This window comes from Podarcis cretensis (assembly GCF_951804945.1).
Source record: "Podarcis cretensis genome assembly, chromosome: 10".
Lineage (NCBI taxonomy): Eukaryota > Metazoa > Chordata > Lepidosauria > Squamata > Lacertidae > Podarcis > Podarcis cretensis.
In genome coordinates this window covers 6,974,709-6,996,553 of record NC_137179.1, presented here as the reverse complement: position 1 = coordinate 6,996,553, position 21,845 = coordinate 6,974,709, and the positions used below count along the sequence as shown (strand labels likewise).

The 21,845-nt window shown below is 43.0% G+C and overlaps 1 protein-coding gene across 1 annotated transcript in view; it reads left to right on the top strand.

The window, feature by feature from the left end:
- Positions 1 to 21,845, top strand: part of EXOC4 (exocyst complex component 4) — a 376,341-nt gene that overhangs the window by 171,336 nt on the left and 183,160 nt on the right. Inside the window, exon 10 of the mRNA XM_079992331.1 lies at positions 13,712 to 13,808. Coding sequence (XP_079848457.1) covers positions 13,712 to 13,808 — 97 coding nt within the window. The remainder of the gene's footprint in view (positions 1 to 13,711; positions 13,809 to 21,845) is intronic.

The window sequence follows — 21,845 nt, the reverse complement described above, 5'->3', positions numbered from 1 at the left end:
CTCCATTCCTGCCATCCTCAATGTCAAGGAAAACGTATGACTTTATGACACTCTTCATAATAGCTCTGCCCCCAACTCAGAAAATGCTGGCTGCCTTGAAGAGCTCTTGTTAATCTGAAAATAAACCGGCAGGATTACATAAATAATGAAAGAGCTAAAAATGCTGTAGTTTTGTAATGTAGATGAAGGCAAGGTGTCATGTCAGGATCACATTTGCATACTAGAATGATTTAGTTATCATGCCGTCTACCCTAAAGAAGACAAAATGGCTATGAATATTCATGGCTTTTAATTAAAATATTAATGACACACCAGTACTTTTGTGGACTCTGAGCATCCATAAATAGTTTGGATTGTGTGGAGAATGGAAGGATCAGGTGGAAAACGAAGCAACAGAATGATGCACCTACAGATGGGATGATGATTTGTATTTGTTAGAGTCAAAAGATGGGCAGTTATTTATTTGCATATCAGTATGTAGCAGTTAAACCCTTGCAAATATTGCCCATTCAGATACACAGTTGGAGTGATGTTTTATCAGAGACAGGAGATATACCTGTCTTGAAGTTTGCTGCTCCATTTCGAATCTGCTTTGAAGACATAGGGCGGCTCCCTCCATCTGTGCAAAAATGTTCCTTCTTGCATGCATCATACAATTCTGATAGTCTCTCTAGCTCTGGCAATGCTACTATGCTAATACTTCTCAGCAGCCAAGTTGCCTTGGCTTCCATTATCCCTGCTTCAGTTTTCTCAAAGTCAAACAGCATGTGCTACATGCTAGATTCCTTGATATCCTTCTGACATTTTTGAGATACATTGATTCTAGGTGCCTAAAAGTGTCTAGCATTTCAAATGCACAGCTCCTGGAGTTGTCTGTGGAAGACCAAGCAGGAAGAATGTCAGGGCTGATAAGCAGTAGGTTGGATGAGAAATGACTGAAGCAATGTTGATTTTGCAGAAAATAAGAGGCATGACTGAAGCATAACCTGTGCTTCATGTTCTATACCATTAAGACCGTGTTCATAGAAGACAATCTTACTCGACTACGACTAATCGCAACAGAAGAAGAAAACCTAAAGACTATCGTTCTCCTTCCTCCATAGCAGACAAATTTTTGAGACCTGGACACATGTCTGTGTGCTCTGGTAGAGCCCTCCTGAAGCTCTTTCATCCCTGTTCAGCTAATTCTCTCTCAGTGGGATTCTGCATGCCACCCTCATGGCTGTGTTCTGTAGGTTCTTTATTCTTTTGTTGGTAGAATATTTCCTGCAATTTCTTCCAAATGAATTGTTGCATTTCTGCCAACGGAGCGATCAATTGGAGACCCACCTTGCAAATAATCATGTTTGGGGAGTGGGTCAAGCTGAAAAGGGCTCACCAAGTACAATACAGTGGTACCTCGGGTTAAGTACTTAATTCGTTCCGGAGGTCCGTTCTTAACCTGAAACTGTTCTTAACCTGAAGCACCACTTTAGCTAATGGGGCCTCCTGCTGCCGCCGCACCGCCAGAGCACGATTTCTGTTCTCATCCTGAAGCAAAGTTCATAACCCGAGGTAATATTTCTGGGTTAGCAGAGTCTGTAAGCTGAAGCGTATGTAACCTGAAGCGTATGTAACCTGAGGTACCACTGTATATCGTTCCAAATTGCCAAACAAGGGAGGTTTTGCTCTGTGCTCTCTAATTTTGGGTGGGCGAATGTTGACCAGCGGCTTATTGGATGGCACATGGAGGCAAAGGAAGAATCATCCTTTGCAGTGTGCTGCACAGCACAGTGGAAGAAAAAGCATCTCACTTGACAGGGTCAAGGGCTTGAATTGTGGCTGTAGGGGAGCATGTACCAAGCCTTCCTTCTGCATTCCAGTCAGTTGCTCTGCTCTAATGAAAAACCTTGCCGCATTTGGCTTGTCTTTTCTTCTTGCAAGCTTATCTCTGCTTGCCTGTCTTCCAAGTTTTACCTTTCCACTTGTGTTACCTTGATCTGTAGTATTCCCTCAGATAGATCCCCTGACAGTCTCTGCTCTGCATTCACCCTCTCTTTGGACCACTCTTTTAGCACCATTTCTTATGATGTTGATAATCAGACTCATCCATAGATCATGCTTAATATGAGCAGAAATAGCTGGCTTAGTCTGGTCTAGTCCTGCCTGTTCTGACTGGCAAAATCTTTCAAAGTTTCAGGAAGAAGTCTTTCTCAGTCATGCCGTGATCCCCCTTGTATACCACTGAATCTTAGTCCTTCCACTAGAGCACATGATTTGCATGCAAAAAGATTCCATGTTCAATCACTGGCGCCTCTAGGTAGGTAGGAAAAAAATATTTTTTGCTCAATAAGACTCACTTTTCCCCTCCTAAAAAGTAATGGGAAATGTGTGTGCGTCTTATGGAGCGAATGCAGGCTGCACAGCTATCCCAGAAGCCAGAACAGCAAGAGGGATTGCTGCTTTCACTGCGCAGCAATCCCTCTTGCTATTTTGGCTTCTGAGATTCAGAATTTTTTTTTAAAATTGTTTTCCTCCTCCAAAAACTAGGTGCGTCTTATGGTCTGGTGCGTCTTATAGAGCGAAAAATACGGTAGCTTTGGAACTGTGAAGGTCCCACTGCCAATCATTGTAGACAATACTGAGCTAAATGAGTCTATAACCCAACTTGGATATAAGTCAGTTCTTATACTCTGGTGGTACATTCAGTGTATGTGCTTCTATGATTGCACTGTGACTTCTCCAGGAGGCACCACACTTCATGATGAGCCCTTCTTGCTACCAGGAGGATCTATCCCATTGCTTTCCACAAATCTTCATGAAACAAATAAGTTCCTTTAAAGCTCATTGTCCATTGACCAAGATCTCCTTGTGCAGACCGCTCAGATTCCTGGTGAATGAAAGATACAGGAAACGTCCAACCTGAAATCAAATCATCTGGGAGAAAGGCCCTACTTGTGATCCCCATCAGGAAAAATGATACAAAGAACATGGACCATGGCATTCTTCAGGAGACCCCACTTAGGGTAGCACTTGCTATGGAAATCCATCCTGAGAGAAATCAAACAATCCTTCTCTTTACCTGTATTCATGTAAATGCTTTTTTTTTTTTTTAATCCAGGCTTCTGGCCAATAGTTTTAAGACCTTTTTATATTGCTGGTTGCAACTGCTGGTTGCAATATATTATAATGTTGTTTTGAATTTTTTTACATAATTTCATGGTTATCATCTGCTCTGGACGCCCCTTAGGGACAAATGGAGGGTTATAAATTAGAAAGAATAAATAATGAAATTAAACAAATAAAATTACCCTAGGCGCAGTACTTTTTTGGCTCAGAAAATCTTAAGAGCCGAGATATCAGTAGCCTGAAACCCCAAATAACTTGTGTTGTACCTCTGTTGTAGTGGATCTCTTTATTGGGACTAGCCAGCAGATATTTCCCTTGACTGTGCCAATTTACAGGAAAGAAATAAAAATATTCGTGAAGGCAGAATGGAAACTGAGCAGCAGATGGTCCAGCAAATGTCAATGAGGCATACAGATTGAAATTTTTAAGAGAAAAGGTCAACTTGCTAAGAGAAAGACGAATAGGAGTCTAACACAGAAGAAGGGGCACAAAAGTCAAACCATTATTTTCTATCTTTCGTAGCAATTTCCAAGGAAGAAATAGGTGCTATTGGCTTGCATGAAAACGGACGGGAATCTTTCCCAAATTAAACCGCACAGTGAATAATGTAGCAACTCTTACAAATTCATTGCCCTGACATAAACCAAAAAAGGTTGTCTATCTTAAATGAGCCAGAGTGTTGTCCTTTTCCCTTACTGGCTAGTAGTAGCCCTACGGTAGTCTTGCATTACGTTCTGTGGTCACAATAACCTTTTCTGCCTTTCAACCTGATGCTAAATTGTCAGCCATGTTTTAATGAATACAGTTCTGTTGGTGCCAAATGAAGCCTATCTTGAAATTTTAGAACCCAGGAAAGGCTACCCAGTGTTTATAGTCAAAAATGGAAGGCTTGGGGGATCAACTCAGTCTATTTACCAGAGGGAGCAAGCCCCCTCCCAGGCAGGTATCTCACCCCCAAACCCCCATTGCTGGCTCCCCATGGTTACTTGAAAATACCCTCTCCTTCCATTTTGGGACAGAATTTTAGGAAAGAGCTAATAGGGCAGAGGTTTTTGTGAATGTGAGCGACAGCCCAGAGGGACACTTCTTTCTCTCCGCTGCTTGCCAGAATGTTTCCTTGCTGAAATCCTCAGATACCATTGAGTCTTCCCCAGGAAGCTTATTCAGTTCTACAGACCTTGCTTCTTCATCCCACCAGTACCAGAGGCAGTAGGAGACCTGCTATCCCTGCCAGAGCACTGCCCTCTCAACTGCATGCTGATCTCCTTCAGGGAAGTGAGGATGAAAACACGAACCTCCAAGCCGGGGTATTTTACCCTGGGGGTGGGAGCAGCATGTGTGGGTTATGCCACAGTACGGCAGTGAGCTGTGTCTGCCCTTACAGCTATCTGCCAGGCCAGAGAAAGCAAGAGAGTGCAAATGAATGCATGCCTTTATGCAAATATAAAGGGGAACACTGATATACCACTGACATATACATTTATAATGAAATAACTCGTAGCACTGGGTGGCTGGCTGTATAAAACCAGCCTTAAAGGGACGTATCCAGGAGCTGTCAAGCGAAACCTGCGGGAAGACATTATTGTATTTATTTTGAACTTAAAAAAAAAAGGCAACACAACAGTTTGATTAGTTTGAGCAGTTTCCCCCGAGGGCTGAATGCGGAATGAAACTTCATTATAAAATATAGTGCCTGGACTTCAGCTTGAATCAGGGTTGCCATTTTTCCCTCTCAGTCCTTCGGGGAATTGACATTTCTTCACACACAAATCTCCCCTGACCAAACTCCTCTTCCAATCTTAGGCTAGCTTATTATCCCTAAACAAAATGGTAAAATTTACTTCCTTGGAGTCAGAAATGGCCCAAGCTAGCTTAAATTGACTTAGGAGGCAGAAAGGAAAGGCAGATCATTATGGAACAGTGGCACCTCAGGATACAATTAGTTCTAGAAAGATGATCCTGTAATCAGTTTAAGCTGATATTTTCTTGAAATAGTTGTGTTTTGAAGACTAAGTGGTGGGGGAAGAGTATCAGGTTCTTGGGCCGATAGAAAGGGCCAAGGAGGCCACTTACATACAGGGTTTCATGGAAAAAAGGGAAAAGAAGTGTTGTGGGGAATCCTGGTAGTTCTGCACACCCTAAAAGCCATGTCTTTGTAACACATATCCTGGGTGTGTGACAGAGCTTGGTGACTTGAATAATGCTTTAGTTTTACATCATCGTTAGCATTAGCTAGATGCTTTTGCACTTGTTAACTAACCCTGCTTAATGTCAGTGCAAGTGTACCGATGAACTAAGATTAAAGCCAGAGGACTTAAGAGAAGCATTAGTGCTGGAGAGGGAGGCAGAAGAGTGAAAGATCGTGAGCCATTTGTTTCTGATCCTTGAACCATATTTAAGAGATGGGCAGTGTTACACTGACTATACACCTGTTTTACTAGGCACCCATTCAGTCTAGGCTGAATATCTCTGAAGACTGAATATATGACCAAAATATAATTCTGTAAATCAGATTTCAACAAGACCTCAAAAGATTTAGGCATTTATGGCAGCGAGCCCATTTACTGGGAAGTGGGAGTCTTGCTAGTGGAGAGACACTTGCAGTTTCAAGCACCGTGATGAATGCACAGATACACAGTCACAGAACCAAGCCTTTGGACACTTGTCTGTTAAGGCTTTCAGATTGTGCAAAACCAGTTCTTTGCAGCTCAGAGAGAAAATCTGCCACCTTTTGTGAAGCAGAGGATCTGTTTCCATGTTCCATTCTCTCTCTCTTTCTTGCTGCTTGTCATTCAGCACAAGAATAAGCAAGGAAATTATTACTTCCTGCTCCAGCTGACATTGAATTCTCTGCCCTTCTCCTTGAAATATCACAAGGGGAGAAAAATAGCAGAAGAAGGGGGAAATTAAATCATCGTTCCTTTCTGGAAGATGCTGGTTATATACGAGCTGTGTTCTCAGTGTAGGAGCAGCCTTGTGTTGCTTTTGGTATAGATCACCCAGAAATATATGGAAAAGTAAACTTTTCCTCCTTTCCCCAAGAGTCTAGTAATTTAGGGTTCAGCATGTTTTTGACACAGTGACTTTTATGAAATTGGTTTTTATTAAAGTCTGCAGGTTGCTGTGGTTGCCTGCCATGGCTTTGATTAAGCATGGTATTAGGATCATATCCAGGGCTAACAGTATTTCCAAATCCCTGACTGTGTTTTCAAAGAATTGTGATTAAAGTCCTGGCTGCTTTCCCACAGTTGCTAATATCTGTTGAGGGGTTGAGTTACCATCTTGGTTATTGGTGCTCAGGTTTCTCCTACATATGGGCCCCTCTGTGTTTTCTCACCAATATCAGTAAGCATCGTCTTTAGGGGAGCTACTTCTGCATTGAAATGCAAGGATTAAAGCTGTAACCAAATTAACACCAGGGTCTTGAGGTTTCCTAATGCGGCTGGGGAGTCAGCGTGTTGGATGCTTTCAAATGCCTAATGCACGTTTGATTGAATCTTGGGCAAAACAAAGCAATGAAATGAGGAGGTGGGGAAAAGCCCATCTGAAAAAGATTATGGATGAACAGGTTGAGTAATGCCATCTGACAGCTCGAATTCTGAACAATCTGATCATTTCTGCTGCAGATGGGAGTTGTAGCTTTGTACTTTGTGCTTTGCTGGCATAGACAATCCATTTAGGGTTCCCTCTGGGAAAAGCCCATATTATTACCCAGATTCTGTGTACACATTATTTGATAATGAATTAATTCAGACTCTTTTTGTGTTCATTGAAGTAATGGCAATCCCCCCCCCATGCAGATTGATAAAGATATCACAGCTCAGAATAGCCAAGTAGGATTTTCTCTTGTTTGAGGTTTGATGTAGCAGATTTCAAGCAAGACTGGCAATGCTTTCTTAGCTTGATGAGGACCCAGCAAGTTTACCAGTATCAGGAACAATTTGTTAAACCGGCCCCTGGAGGGTTTGTTAGTTTCAGCAACGCTGGAGCTGGCAAAGCTCCTTAAGTCTTAGGTATTTGTTGTACCAATATCTTCGATGCCATATTTAATCTGTCTACGAGTGTTTATATATGGGGACACACTATGTATGGGTTTTATTGACCCAGTGTGCGCAATTAAGAGTAAATGATAATAGATTTGTTGATTTCAGGTCACTATTCCAAAACAACACCTTTCTACACCAGCATGAAATTTCAAGTTGTTTTCAGCCACACTGTGACTGGCTTTTTGGTCATTTGGAGGCCCATGTGTGTTTAGAGGCAATTCTGCCATTTGGGCATGTGATGCAGTAGGCATCCTGCTATGTGCATCAGACCCACTTATCCTGTCCACTTCGCCCCCAGCTTGCCTGATCTGCTTCCTGTTGTCACTCAACAGAGTACTGAAATTGAGCTTAGAAGACCTTGTTGCTTAGCCATGAGATCTCTGAATTGCCTTAGGAAATGATATTTCTGTGGTGCTTCTGCCCTCTGTCCTGATTCTTTATTTCATTTCAGTTTAATGCTCAAATGTTTTACATTAATTGCCTTCTGCATACTTAACAGTACATCCTTTGGAAACTGAGGTTGAGAGTGTCAGGACCAAAAGGTGCAACCCTTTGTCGGAAGTCAGGAGCGCTGCCCACATCAGCCCAGCTATTTAGGATGAGGTCTTTAGTACATTGACTAGGGATCAAACCTCTTTGAACACAGTGGGAATTAGTTCTGAGTAAACATGCATCATATTGCACTGTTAGCTCAGCATGTTTCCTCTGTGGCTCAGGGTTGGCAGTAACAAATAATAGCAGAGAATTGTATTCACCCAAGTCCTACTCAGAACAGACCCATTGCTGTTACTGAACCTAAATTAGTAATTTAGGTTACTAATGGGTCTACTTTGAGTGGGACTTCAATGGGTCTACTTTGAGTGGGACTAGCAGTGAATACAAGCCTAAATATCCAGCTTAAAAGGTTTGAGAGGAGCTGTACAGGTGAGGGATGTTCACTGGATGCTCTGACAAGATTGTGGGGAAAATACTGGGAATGTAAATTCTCCCAGTAGTGGAATGGACAAAGCACTAGATTTAAAAGCCATTGTTTCTGATATTTGGGGTGGGTGGGAGTGGAATAGCTCACTTCAAATAAAAGTTGTTGGGTGTGTGTGGATGGCAGCCTTTTATTGTGTTTTGAAATGGCAGCAAACCATATGCAAATATAAGGCGACATGTTGTGGTCTAATTGCTTGCAGCATTTCTGTTATACTCCATATTGTTTTAATTTTACATCATGACTAAAAATGCTGCTGCATTCTCTTGGTGGAGTTTGTGCCTAGGGTTGTGCCGCAACTGTGCTGTTCAGTGGCATTTGGTGTAGATAGGGGAAATAGTAAATACCGGAGATGGCAAATATATTAATCAAACCTCCTCCTGCTGAATCCTGGTCAAAAAATAAGAAGAGAGGGGAAAGCAGCTTGAATTTTAAACAGATTATGGAGTCAAAAAATATTTTAAGTATGTCTGACTCTGATCAAATGATAAAATGTAGTTGAGGCTGTTCCCCTCCCCCATTCTTTATAGGGGAGGGCAGATGAAATGAGAGAAAGTAATAAATCATGTTTTGGAATAGCAAGCTGCAGCTTAGTAGAACTGGTGTGGTAGAGAATCAGTGGTAGGTCTGGAAGATGGAGATGATGGCAGAGCTACATCTGTGAGTCGACTGCAGGGCTGTACTGCATTGGTATACATAGACTACGAAAATGCTCAGGAATACAACCCGTGGAGGATGACATTTTTGTCACAATAAGCCTTGGAGCCCCAGTGGCTTGCCGGTAAGTATGTTATGATGTGATGGGTTGAAACAAGCGGTTTACGTTACTGTTTAACATGTACCGTGGTACCTCAGGTTACATACACTTCAGGTTACATATGCTTCAGGTTACAGACTCCGCTAACCCAGAAATTGTGCTTCAGGTTAAGAACTTTGCTTCAGGATGAGAACAGAAATCATGCTCCGGCGGCGCAGCAGCAGCGGGAAGCCCCATTAGCTAAAGTGGTGCTTCAGGTTAAGAACAGTTTCAGGTTAAGTACGGACCTCTGGAACGAATTAAGTACTTAACCTGAGGTACCACTATATATTGAGAATCCCTCCAATATTTAGGAATTCAAAGTCCTGACTTTGGATTTTTGAACAATCGATCTGCTCTGTTTGAGAATCATAGAGAGCAATCTTGGTGGGCACAGGGTCTGTAGCTCAGTGGTTGGAGCTCATTCTCTGCGTGCAGAATGCGGCAGATTAACCCCTTGGCATTTTATTGTAATAGGGATTTTTAAAATGTTCGCTCTCCCTCATAAAACCTTGGGTGCTAGGCTACCAGAAAAAAATAATCTCAGTAAGTAAAGTCTCCAGGTGAAATGGTCATCAGGTAGAATTTGATGAGAAAGGACCTTTTCCTGGAGAATGTCATGGACTGGCTGGGTGGAGGCACCAAGGGAACTCCTGGGGAAGAAGACAAGGGGAGTAGTGGTGGGGTGATGATGAGTGGTCAGAGGGTACCTTGGGGTTGTCCCTTCACCCCCATCCATTTACACCCACCTGGATAAGGTGGAAGCAAATCCTACCAGGAGTTACAGTTTTCTGCTTCTAGCAGGAATTTTAAGAGTGCACTGATGTACTTACTCTCAATAAATATTAATGTGGTTTCTTCCCTTCTCTTTTGTTCAAAATACTTGTTTAAAACCTTGGAAATAACAAGGTCTTCTCTCAGTGTAGAAGAATCTAGGAAGAGAGGACAGCTTTTTCAGCATCGAAGGCCACATGAGCTATTCATCAGAAGTGTAGAGCCATAGTTCAAGAATAGAGAAAATTATTTGCATTGAAAAGTATTTGGTTTAATTCATAATATCTCAAGTTAAAAGGCTGCATGTTTCAAGGATGGCTGTGAAAGACCTCTCTTTGAGATCCTGGGGAGGAACTGCCAGACGGATGAGATTGCATTGGAAATTATTCACTCAAAATTCAGAATCTTATCATTGCAGAGTTGAAATTCTGACATCCTATCACTGCCCACCCAAGCAAGGAATTCCATGGTGTTTTGGGTGCACACATAGTTTCTAGTTAACTTGGATGGTTCACAGATCTTTGCATTTCTCCATGAAACTGCTAGCTCCTCCCAATAGAGATGGTAAAGGTAAAGGTAAAGGACCCCTGACAGTTAGGTCCGGTCACAGATGACTCTGGGGTTGCGAGGCTCATCTCGCTTTACAGTTTTTCTGGGTCATGTTGCCAGCATGACTAAGCTGCTTCTGGCACAACAGAACACTGAAACCAGAGCAGCACAAGGAAACACCGTTTACCTTCCCGCCGGAGCAGTACTTATTTATCTACTTGCACTTTTTGGCGTGCTTTCGAACTGCTAGGTTGACAGGAGCTGGGACCAAGCAACGGGAGCTCACCCCGTCATGGGGATTCAAATCGCCAACCTTCTGATCGGCAAGCCCAAGAGGCTCAGTAGTTTAGACCACAGCGCCATCCACGTCCCAATAGAGATAATACCCCTGCACAATTACTTCTGAAGTAAGAGAGAGGCGGGGAAAATGCTTCTGATCTTGTCATAGATAGTTGGTGATCTTTTTTTGCTTTCTTTAACCTCTGATTAATGTCTTATTTTTTTTTATAAGCTTCCAGAAGTGACTTCGTGCTTGTTTGTTTTTATCCTCAAACAAACCAGTCTTTTAAAGTCCCAAGAAATATTTGAGGGTGGCCAGTTCCCTCATAACATCCCAAACGGCTGCTCTGTTAGACTTAAATGTCTTGTACTGCTCAGTTATAGGAATCGTAGTCATAGTCTGAAAACCATCTCTATGTATCTATCATTATAGTGGCTCATGGCACTAATGCTATGATGCTGGGTTTGCACTTTCAGTGCTGCTGGCAGGTGACCAAGGAATGGCTCCTTAGGCATATTAAGTTCTAAAAATTCCACGGCTAACAATACTATTTAGCTGCCTTATCTATGTACCACTAGATAACTGATGTAACATTTTCTCCCTCCTTTTTTTGGTATTAAAATATTTAGAACCTCCACTGAGTTCAAATTCCCTCCAATTATTACAACCAGCAGGATATACATGGGAATAGGTTGGGCAGGTTTTAAAATTGGAAGAATCTAGAGCCTTGCTGAGACAGGTTGGCTGGTCCATTTCCCAGTCAACACTAAAACAGCATCTTTCCAGGCTGAGAAATTGGTTCAATTATCTACAACTTATTTCCAAATTCTCTGCATTATTGTGCATACAAGAACAAGCTTTATTTTGTGACAGGACTTGAAAGAAATTGGCTTCAAAACCAGTTGGTTTTTTGTGTATGCGTGGCTGGTCTGGCTGACTTTTATGATGTTATTTAAAGGATGGCTGAGTGAATGTATGCAGTTTGAAATTTGTTGTTAATATAATAGAAACAATATTAATTTAATCTTATTTATTACTGCAATTTCTCTTCTGACTTTCTAAAAGCATATGGCAGCATACAAATTTAAAAACATATAAATATTCCTACTAATAATAATTCTTTGCTTACTAAAACAAGAACCAACTGTATCAATCAAATTTTAAAACAGTAGCACAACATATGGTCTAAAACAATATTCCAGAAAAGCCAGTTGAATGAAAGCAATTTTGCTGCAGAGTGAACTATCAGAGACCAAGGGAGGTTGTCCCAAATTCAGGACTCCATAACTGGTCAAGTCCTAACACTGGTTCCAACCCGACATGTCTCAGATGTTCAAGAGATCTGGAAAAGGGGTTCAGAAGGCCAATGAAGCATACTTTATTTAAAAAAACAACAACCTAAAATTAGTGAAACGTGCTCTACTTCTACATTGTATCAGATGAAGTATTTGGAAAAGACAATAACTCAATAACTCAAAAAAATTTCAATAAATATTTATTAAAAAAAAAGAGAGTGGACAGTTTTGCTGTGTCTCTCTGCTTTGGGCTCAGTTGGATCATTAAGTTACATACAGCAGACCTTGGTAGCAGCGAATTCTTTCTCCCCATGGAGACGCCTGTGCAAAATAGCACTGTTATTTCAGGGTCCATTATGAAAATATTCAGCTACATTGCTGATGGACCCCATCTCTTCACTGCTATAGTTATCCTTCAGTTTATGATAAATTTTGCTTCACATCCATTCTGCACTCCCCCCAAAAGAGAAACCTTTTGGTTTATCACCAGGCAAATTAAATCAACATACTGGCACGCTTCCTTGATACAGCAGCTGGAAAATATTTAAAGCTTTTCTGCTTGCTGTAAAAAGTAGCCGTAACCCATTTTGAACCATAAAGATATGAAAAATAAAAGAACCGTTAGTAAGAATGCGAGATTTCTGGGAATGGTGAGGAGGTCACAAAAGCTGCTGTTCCTGGAATTCATAAAAGTAAAAACAGCTTTCTGTGAAGGTGAAGGTTGTTTTTCATATAGGACTTCATAGTAGCAGTTGCAGACTTATTGGCATTGCAGAGATACCATCATTTTCAAAATGGCTGAGAAGTAATGTGGCTGAGAAAGGCCCACCGATTTTATAACATGGAGAGATTTGGCTCAATTAAAAAAAAAAATAGGTAGCATGTAGCATCCTCCTTGGTTCTAGGTTGGGCATTTGGGTAGGGCAGGTAGCTTATCACAAAGCCAATGCAGTCATAATCATGTTGCATTTTCTCGCCTTGGTTCCAAAGCTCTCGCATGGCAGGTTTAGTTGTTGAGGAGTCCCTGGCACAGCCAAACAAAGGTTTATTTAAGTACCGTATATACTGATTAGGTACCAAGACCTGCTATTTTTGTTTCCAGGCCTTGGAACTTAAAATGTAGTTAACATGACCTTTCCCTTCTAAGTTAAACTGGTGAGTTAAAATTCTATGCATAGGAGGCAGAAGACTGTAGACAAACAACAAAGGGGGGCTCTTGTCCATGTCCTGCTTGTAGGATATTCAGAGGCATCCAGAGGTGGAAGCCTGGTAAATCTCAGGAAAACTGTGCAATATTGTTTTGTAATATTGTGGTTTGGCTTACAGTTTCTGTTGGAAGAAGTTTGGTCCTGTCTGTAAATTTCAGTCGTAGGCTGGTGACAAAGTAGAATGTTGAATAATTACCTTAGACTAGTAGCAATTGCAGCTTACTTGGATCAGAAAGGGTTGTTCCCCTCTGTCGCTTTGGGCATCAGAAACTGGGAATTCTGGGAGGTGGGGTGGACATGGCATTGGGTAGGATGGATTAAAACCCCAATAAAGATGTCTCATTTGAAGATTCCATGAGTTTTGCTCACAGTGTTGAACCTTGGGGTTGCTGTGTATTGCATAGGGGAAAGAAGCACCCATCCTGGACTGTGACTGGTAGTATGCTTCTCACTTGTGTAGTCTTCTAAGTAACTCCATAGAAGTTACCAGCCTATCTGCCCATGCATATCAACATCCAAAAAAAGGGGAAGGGAGTAAGCAATTCTTAAAACACTTGCAGCATTCTGATCCTACTCAGACTGGCATTTATTCAGAGCAAAGGTCGACTAATTTAGATGAGCATGAGGGCAGTTCCTGAAAACAAACTTTTCCATATTTTGTGTGTTTCTTTTTAAGGAGGTCCTGATGACAACTTGATCGAAGGCGGTGGGACAAAGTTTGTCTGCAAGCCAGGAGCCCGAAATATCACAGTCATCTTTCACCCGCTTCTGAGGTAACCCTATCCTACTGCTTTGTGTAGCATGTATCTGTAATGTAATAATGGAAAAAATATACATTTATTTATTAGGCTGTGTTCAGACATTCGGTTTGTTATAGCAAAGCTTTGGGCTTATTGTTTCGTATCGTGTATAGAATTCAGAATCTTGTGACCCTCTGCTTCCTCTGGAAAGGAAGAAAATGTCAAGCATCTACTTTATTACAGCTGTGACATTGGCTTGACAGTGTGGAGGAAGTCACTGCTGAAATTTCAGAAGCCAAGAGGGGTGTGCTGAATAGGATTTCTGATGGTCTGGGGGTTTCATCATGCTTCAGTTTCTTGCGCCTCTCCATAACTAGCAGAAGTAGACTTTATTGTGCAAACAATTTAGGCAAACTGGCAAAAAAATCATGGGATATGAGCATAGGCTGACTAGTATTAATTATGGTTGACACCTGTGTGGGTAAAATGAACCAAGAGAATTTACCAAACAGAAAGGCTAGGGCAGGATGCACATAAAACTGCACCCCACTTCAGTTTTCTTAACTACATTAACCTACATCGTGTAGAATCTGACATTTGTTCTTATTGAAATTCCATTGTTAGTTTTGGCCCAGTTCTCCAATCTGTCCAGGTCATCTAGAATCCTGATTCTGTTTTCTGTGGCATTGGCTACCTCTCCCAGCTTGGTGTCATCTACAAATTAGATGTGCATCTGCTCAATACCTCAATATCCAAATTGTTCATAAAGATGTTGTAATGGTTCTAGGGGTTGCTCGTGCGTAAATCGGCGCCACGCTTGGCTGAGTTACCTGGGTGAACCCTTTCTGTCCAGACAGCCAGTCTCAATCGCTGGCAGAATCCGTCAGTGGGCGTTTCTTGAACTTCTTCCAGCAAAGAAGCTCTTTGACGCCTAGTCTCCGCCTACTCTCCCTGCGCGGAAGCCTTCTGCGCAGGGAGGGTGTGGGCAGCGGAGGACTTGTGCTCTCCCCACTGGTCTCCGGCGAGGAGTCATGGAGCCACCTCACTGATTCCCCCATCTGCCCCCTTCTCCACTAGTGTTACGCTGATTTCCTTCCCCAGAAGATGGGCTGCTTCTCTCCCTCCCGGTACGCTCTCCGGAATCCCTCTGGAGCCCTCCCTCTCCCTCTGGCTCCGATGGGAGATGTAGAACAACTACAGGCCAGAACAGAACCCTGCAACTACCCACTTGTCACTTTTTTCCAGGATGATGAGGAACCATTAGTGACCACTCTCTGGATTTGGTCAGTCAACCAGCTACAAATTCACCCCACAGTTATCTCATCCAGCCCGCATTTTACAAGCGTCTCCACAAGAATATCACGGGGAGTCAAAAGCCTTATTGAAATCAAGATACACTATGTCCACAGCATTCCCTTGATCCACCAAGTTTGTAACTCTTATCAAAAAAAGAAATTAGGTTTGTCTGGCATGGCAATCCATGTTGGGTCTTAGTAATCAGTGCACCCTTTCCTAAGTGCTCACAGCCCAACTGTTTAATTATCTGTTCTAGGACCTTTCCTGGCATCAATATTAAGCTGACCGGTCAGCAGTTACCGTATTTTTCACTCTATAAGACGCACCTAGTTTTTAGAGGAGGAAAACAAGAAACAAGAAAACAAGACAAAGCCTCTTGAGCAAAGAGGGAGGAGCGCTCCCGCTGTGTTCAAGAGGCTTTGTGTGGCTATCCCTGAAGCCAGAAGAGCAAGAGGGATCAGTGCACAGCGCTCCCCCTCGCTGTTCTGGCTTCTGGGATAGCTGCGCAGCCCGCATTCGCTCCATAAGACACACACACATTTCCCCTTACTTTTCAGGAGGGGAAAAGTGCGTCTTATAGAGTGAAAAATATGGTAGATCTTCTCACTCCACTTTTGAAGATAGGGACTTTGCCAGCCTCCAGTCCACAGGGGCCGTACCCGTTATCCAGGAATTCTCATAGATTATAGACAGGGGCTCTGAAATTGCATCCACAAGCTTCTTTAGTGCCTTTGGATGCAGCTCATCAGGTTCTGGAGATTTGAATTTGTTTAAAGTGGCTAGGTGTTCCCTTCCTTACTACCACTTTCTTTCTTGGGCTTCAGCTCCTGTCTTGCTTTGTTTATTATGTTATCACCAGGTTGGACACTGCTTTCCTTTTGGGTGAAGACAGCGGCAAGGCAGGTTTGAGCAGTTCTGTCACTGATTTTTGTGCCTGAAAATGGAAGCCAGGATTGGTTGCCAGATTCATGTTTTGAATAAATCTAATATTTCAAACAGAACTTCAGATCAGTACCAGTACAATGCATAATGACAGAAGCAATGGAGACAAGTGATATAGGACAAAACTGGGAGGAAAGCACAAGAACAATGTCAGAAGGCAAAATTTGTTATTTACCGACCTAGGAAACAAACCTGCTGCTGCTTAGTAATTGATGATAAAAATAAAATTAATCATCATACTGGAAAGTGGAAGGAGGGAGATTAAACTTGAATGGTGCTCTAATAAGCTTCCCATTTCCACCTTACTTAGCTCAAGTATTTGCAGGTTCCAGCAGCCCCTGATGAGTTTTCCTGCTGAGAATCTCTAACGTATTTAAATAATTGACACACTGCTTCCAAAGGCAGAGGGGCCTTCATTTGCAGTCTTGTAAAGTTGAAACCTGTTTATCAAGAAATCAGCTTACCTTGCAGCGGCTGCAGCATTCACTCGCTGCTTATTAATCATAACTGGCAGTGAATGATAAACAATTTTCTACAAGCCACAACTAAACTTTCCCCCACTCTTGATCAATAATAAATTACATTGTTTGCCACCAAAGGGGGTCAAGCAGACAAATAAACCCGGAAAGAAAGCTATTGAGTTTTTAAGAAGCCGAGAGAGAGAGAGAGAGTGCATTTGCTGCAAAGTTCCCAGGAAAGTTGCACAACGATATGATAGAAGCAAGAATGGGTCAATGCAAAAAGGATGATGCATCATAACCATATGAAGTCTATTGCTCTTTGCCATAAATCTAACACTCATCATGTACTCTATATCGATGCAGATAAAGTGTTCTTAAACAATAAAAAATACACGAGCTCACATATAGAAGCCATGTGCATGAATGAAATGGGAAACCTTCCCAAAGAGCCAACTCATGGATTGCAGTTGCAGGATTTCCTGTGGCAAAGCAATGACCGCTGAGAGCACGTTAGGTTTGTAGTGCGGACATGTCATCTGGGTGGAGATTGGGACAGCAGCCCCTTGATAGGGCTGGATAGCAAATGATTGACCAGGGCTATGAAGAGAATGGGCATCAGCAAGAGGGTACAGCTTGCAATTAGTTGGAACAGGGCAAGGACATATGCAAACAAGATAATGAAGCGTTTGAGTGGTAGGGTGGATAGTACCACAGTCAGCTGCAATGGCGGCAGCATCTGGAACAGTTGCAAGTGCTGAAGCAGCTGAAATGTATGAGAAATTGAAAGGCTAGGAGTCACACGGTGGTGCTGTTGGATAGCCTCAGTTGATGCCTGTTGCTTCCTCACCTGGACATTTCTAGGGGAAATGATAGCCTTAAATGGTTGGTGGGCCAGCATGGCAAGGATTTGAGACTCATCACTTGAAAGGCTTGACCCAGCACTTCCAGATGCAACCAACACACTCTCCTCTTCAGAGATCCCTAGGAAGTTCCTTCCTTAGAGATGATATTGGATGCTGCATCTCTCCTGTGATCTGGACTCCCCAGCTCAGAGTCACTGTCAGATGGTTTCAGGGGCTGGGCTTTGAGAGTCCGAGTCTTGTGAAAGAACTCAAAGGAGGGCAGGGTGATGATCTGAACAACAGAGCAGAGGAAATGGTCCTTATGGGAATAATTAGAGAAGAGCGTGCTGCTATTGGAATCACATCCTCCTTGTGGCTGGTCAATGTGAGAACAGGATCCTGGACTAGACTTTGGCCTTTGGCCTGATTCAGCAGGGCTGTTCCTATGCTCTTATCCAGGGGTCAGCAAACTTTTTCAGCAGGGGGCCGGTCCACTGTCCCTCAGACCTTGTGGGGGGCCGGAGTATTATTATTTTTTGGAAGGGGGGAGATGAACAAATTCCTATGCCCCACAAATAACCCAGAGATGCATTTTAAATAAAAGGACACATTCTACTCATGTAAAAACACGCTGATTCCTGGACCGTCTGTGGGCCAGATTGAGAAGGCGATTGGGCCAGTTCCGGCTCCTGGGTCTTAGTATGCCTACCCATGCTCTTATTGTTTGAAACAGTACTTTCTTTTTGTCTGCTCTGAAGCTAGTAACAGAGGCAGCAGGGGATCTCCAAGGTCGTGGGCAGAGGACTTTCATATCACCTGCTACCTGATACTTTTTAAATTGGAGATGCCGGGGACCTTGTGCATGCAAAGTGTGCACTCTGCCATTCAGTGATGGTCCGCTTTATGCATAATTTTAAAAACCACCAAAAAGTTCACATCCATTGCATTATCTTACTTCTGCTTACAACAAGTACTAGGATGAGCCAGGACTGGGTGTGAGGTGAGGTTGAGCCTGTCTGCAGCCATTGAGTAGGTTCATGACTTCCTTGGCCACACACAGAGTTGCGTCCTGTTGTAAAAATAAATAAAAAATCGTTGCATGAATTAGAAAGTGCAGGGCACCAGGCTTGGTTCTCCTCCTCCTCCTCCCACCCCTCAGTGCTTTTAAAGCAAGGGAAGCGTTGATTTGCAAACCTACGTGCCTTGTTAAAAACAACAATGAAGCAACACCAGTTGACAAGCAATCTGTTTAGATTCCTTGTGTTTGTGAAGTACTTGCAGCTAATGACTCTGATGTCAATAAACTCTTGCTGGCTTAGAGCGCATTTCATAAAATCATCAGCCACCACGTTGTGACAGGAAAGACGACTGTTAGGGAAGCGCTTTCTCCAAAGTGACCGCTTCACCGCGGCGTGTAGTTCTGGCTGTTCATCTTTAGCGTTTCTGTCAGCTTGTCATGGGCGATCAGATATTATCTTCATTGCTGACATTCAACAAGCGTGTAAGGCATAATGAAAACTTCCTCTCTCTTCTCCCCCTCCCCCTTCGCCTCCTCCCCGCCCCAGCCTCTGTCAAACACAGATGACACATTTTGAATAGCAATTTTCATGACACACTTTGGTTTCATTACCAGCTTGATGGGTAGGCAGGGGAAATAATGTGTGTCATAAAAACGGTTAGGGCAAGATTTACGACGGAAAGATCTCTTCTCATTGTACAATACGCTTGTCACACGGGGAGGAAAAAAGATGGCATTTGCTACATCTTAACCTACTTTTTCCCCCTTGCCAAGTAGCACATCAATAACTGCGGGGGAGAGGAGAAATGGATTTACAACAGAAGCCCTCCTACTCAGGCTAGCCTTGTAGTGGAGGCTGATAGAGATGAACAGGCTTAGAGTACAATGGTGTCTTCAGTGTGATGCCGCCAGCAGTATCCATCAAGGCAAGAAACCTGGCTTCTTTCTGTGACTGACACACCTACAGCTACTGTGCTGCAATGACCAAGTGTTGCATCGGTAGGAAAGGCTGAGATGGATGTTCAGGACTGTTCTACAGAGGGCTGAAGGGATCCTTGTCTTGTGGGTGAGACTGTAGATTTGGGTGGTGACAAATTTCAGCAGGGAAATTACTATGTTTTCTGCTTCCTTCCTCTGGTGTGGCATTTTTTTCTGAAGGAACAGACAGGGCTATTTATCTCCTGCAACCGACCTTTCCCCCCTTCAATAATTAGAGTGTTTGTGAACTTTCTGTTGTTACATCACAGTAATTCAGCCAATGACTAGGGGGGCTAACAGACAGACACAAGCCATAATTTCTATGTGTGCTATTTTCAGAATGTATACAGGTAGTTCACAAACATTCTTGACACTGCTGATTTTAACTGTATTTTCATTGCTTCTAATATTACTTCTACTGTATTTTATTATAGCTAGAATTCTATGGGATGCAAATGGTAATGCAACATAAGAATTATATTACATGCATTATATTGCATTATATGTAATACAACATATAAAAATACAACATAAGAAATAAAAGAAGCAATCACACAGCATCTGGCACAGTGCATTACAGTTGCTGGAACAGGCAGAAAAGCCATTAAGTGGTCCACACAAAACCACCAGCAGTTTGCAGGTGGTCTGTTGGGGGGAAAGGGGATGGGAACTACTGCCTTAGACCATTTTCTGGACCCATCCTTGAAAGTACATCCATCCAAGATTGCAAGGAATTACCCTCGCAGGGCGACAATAATGGTACAATGCTGGAAATCCAGAACTGGGGAGCCAATAAAGGGGACCTGTTAAGAACTAGCATCTAAAGAAAAAATGACCAGCAGCATAGGTCTCTGATGGATTTGAAACTAAGATTCATCTACTCTGTTATTGTTGTTTTTCAGCAGTAGCCAGCCAGATACTTAACACAGAGATACTTTAGTTCAATATAGACTGCAATCTATATTGGTGGAGTCTCCTTCTTTGGAGGTCTTTAAGCAGAGGCTTGACAACCATATGTCAGGAGTGCTCTGATGGTGTTTCCTGCTTGGCAGGGGGTTGGACTCGATGGCCCTTGTGGTCTCTTCCAACTCTATGTTTCTATGATTCTATCTCAACCCTACATATTAGGCAGTTTGGCTCATTAACATCACTGGGAACAACTTCTGAGTAATCCTGCATGTCAAGGATATATCAGCCTTGCTATGGTCAGTGCTCCTCATCCTCATGGTACCCTGCAGGTGCCAATCCTTAGCCTACCAATTCTTGAGTATAGGTGCTTGAGCAAAGGTTCCCAAACCTTTTCCCCATAGACCACTTGAAAACTGCGGAGAGTCTCGGCAGACCGCTTCTGCCAGTTGTAGCAATTGTAATGTGGTGTCCTATATGCTGTATAGGACGCGGGGTGGACTGTGGGTAAAACCTCAGCGCCTAGGACTTGTTGATCGTATGGTTGGCGGTTCGAATCCCTGCGGCGGGGTGAGCTCCCATCTTTCGGTCCCAGCTCCTGCCCACCTAGCAGTTCGAAAGCACCCCTAAGTGCAAGTAGATAAATAGGTACCGCTTTCTAGCGGGAAGGTAAACGGCGTTTCCGTGTGTTGCGCTGGTGCTGGCTCGCCAGAGCAGCTTCGTCACGCTGGCCACATGACCCAGAAGTGTCTCCGGACAGCGCTGGCCCCCCGGCCTCTTAAGTGAGATGGGCGCACAACCCTAGAGTCGGACACGACTGGCCCGTACGGGCAGGGGTACCTTTACCTTTACCTATATGCTGTATGGTTATTAATGGTATTTTTACAAACATATTGTGGACCACTTGCATGGAGCCTGCAGACCACACAGAACACAGTTTGGGAAGTCCTGTGCTAGAGAATAAGGTCGACACGAGCACTCCCACCTGTAAATATATGAATGAACACAAAGCATTGAAGCGGTATCTCTCAACCTTTTATTGGGAACAGCAAGCCAGAAATGGGGAGTGGAGGGTTGTGTTGGCTCTGAAGTAGACAGCCTAATTTCCAGCAGGACAAGTGTAATGCACAAAGGCCCAGATTAATTACCAGTGCTTAATGGGGCTCACTTGCATGTAATAAATGAATAGCAGATATTATTTTCTAACGGGCAAGTGGTTCTTTGAAAGGAGTTGATTCCTGGGAATAGATTTTTACAAAGTTATGAAAAGCTAATTAGACATCCAGCCTGATGAGGAATACACACACATGATGTTTCCTTGATTAGATATTGTGGGAGGTGCTGAAGTATGAAAATTAGCACTATGAAAGAAGTTTGGTCACTGTCTCTGTCATCCATTGAAAGCCAACATCTGCTCAGATGCTAGTATTCTAGGCAGAGGGTGGTGCTGCTCTATGGTTGCACATTTCCCATTGGTGGGAAGGAAATGAGGTTGACCAAAACCTGTGAGCTGCTGGGTGGGCTAAGGAATCTCAGCCTGGCCACCAAGCTGGGTGTAGCGTTTGTTTGACACCGATGAGTTTTCCTTTTGTTGGTTTCAACTGCCGTTTGAAAGGCACTTGGCTCT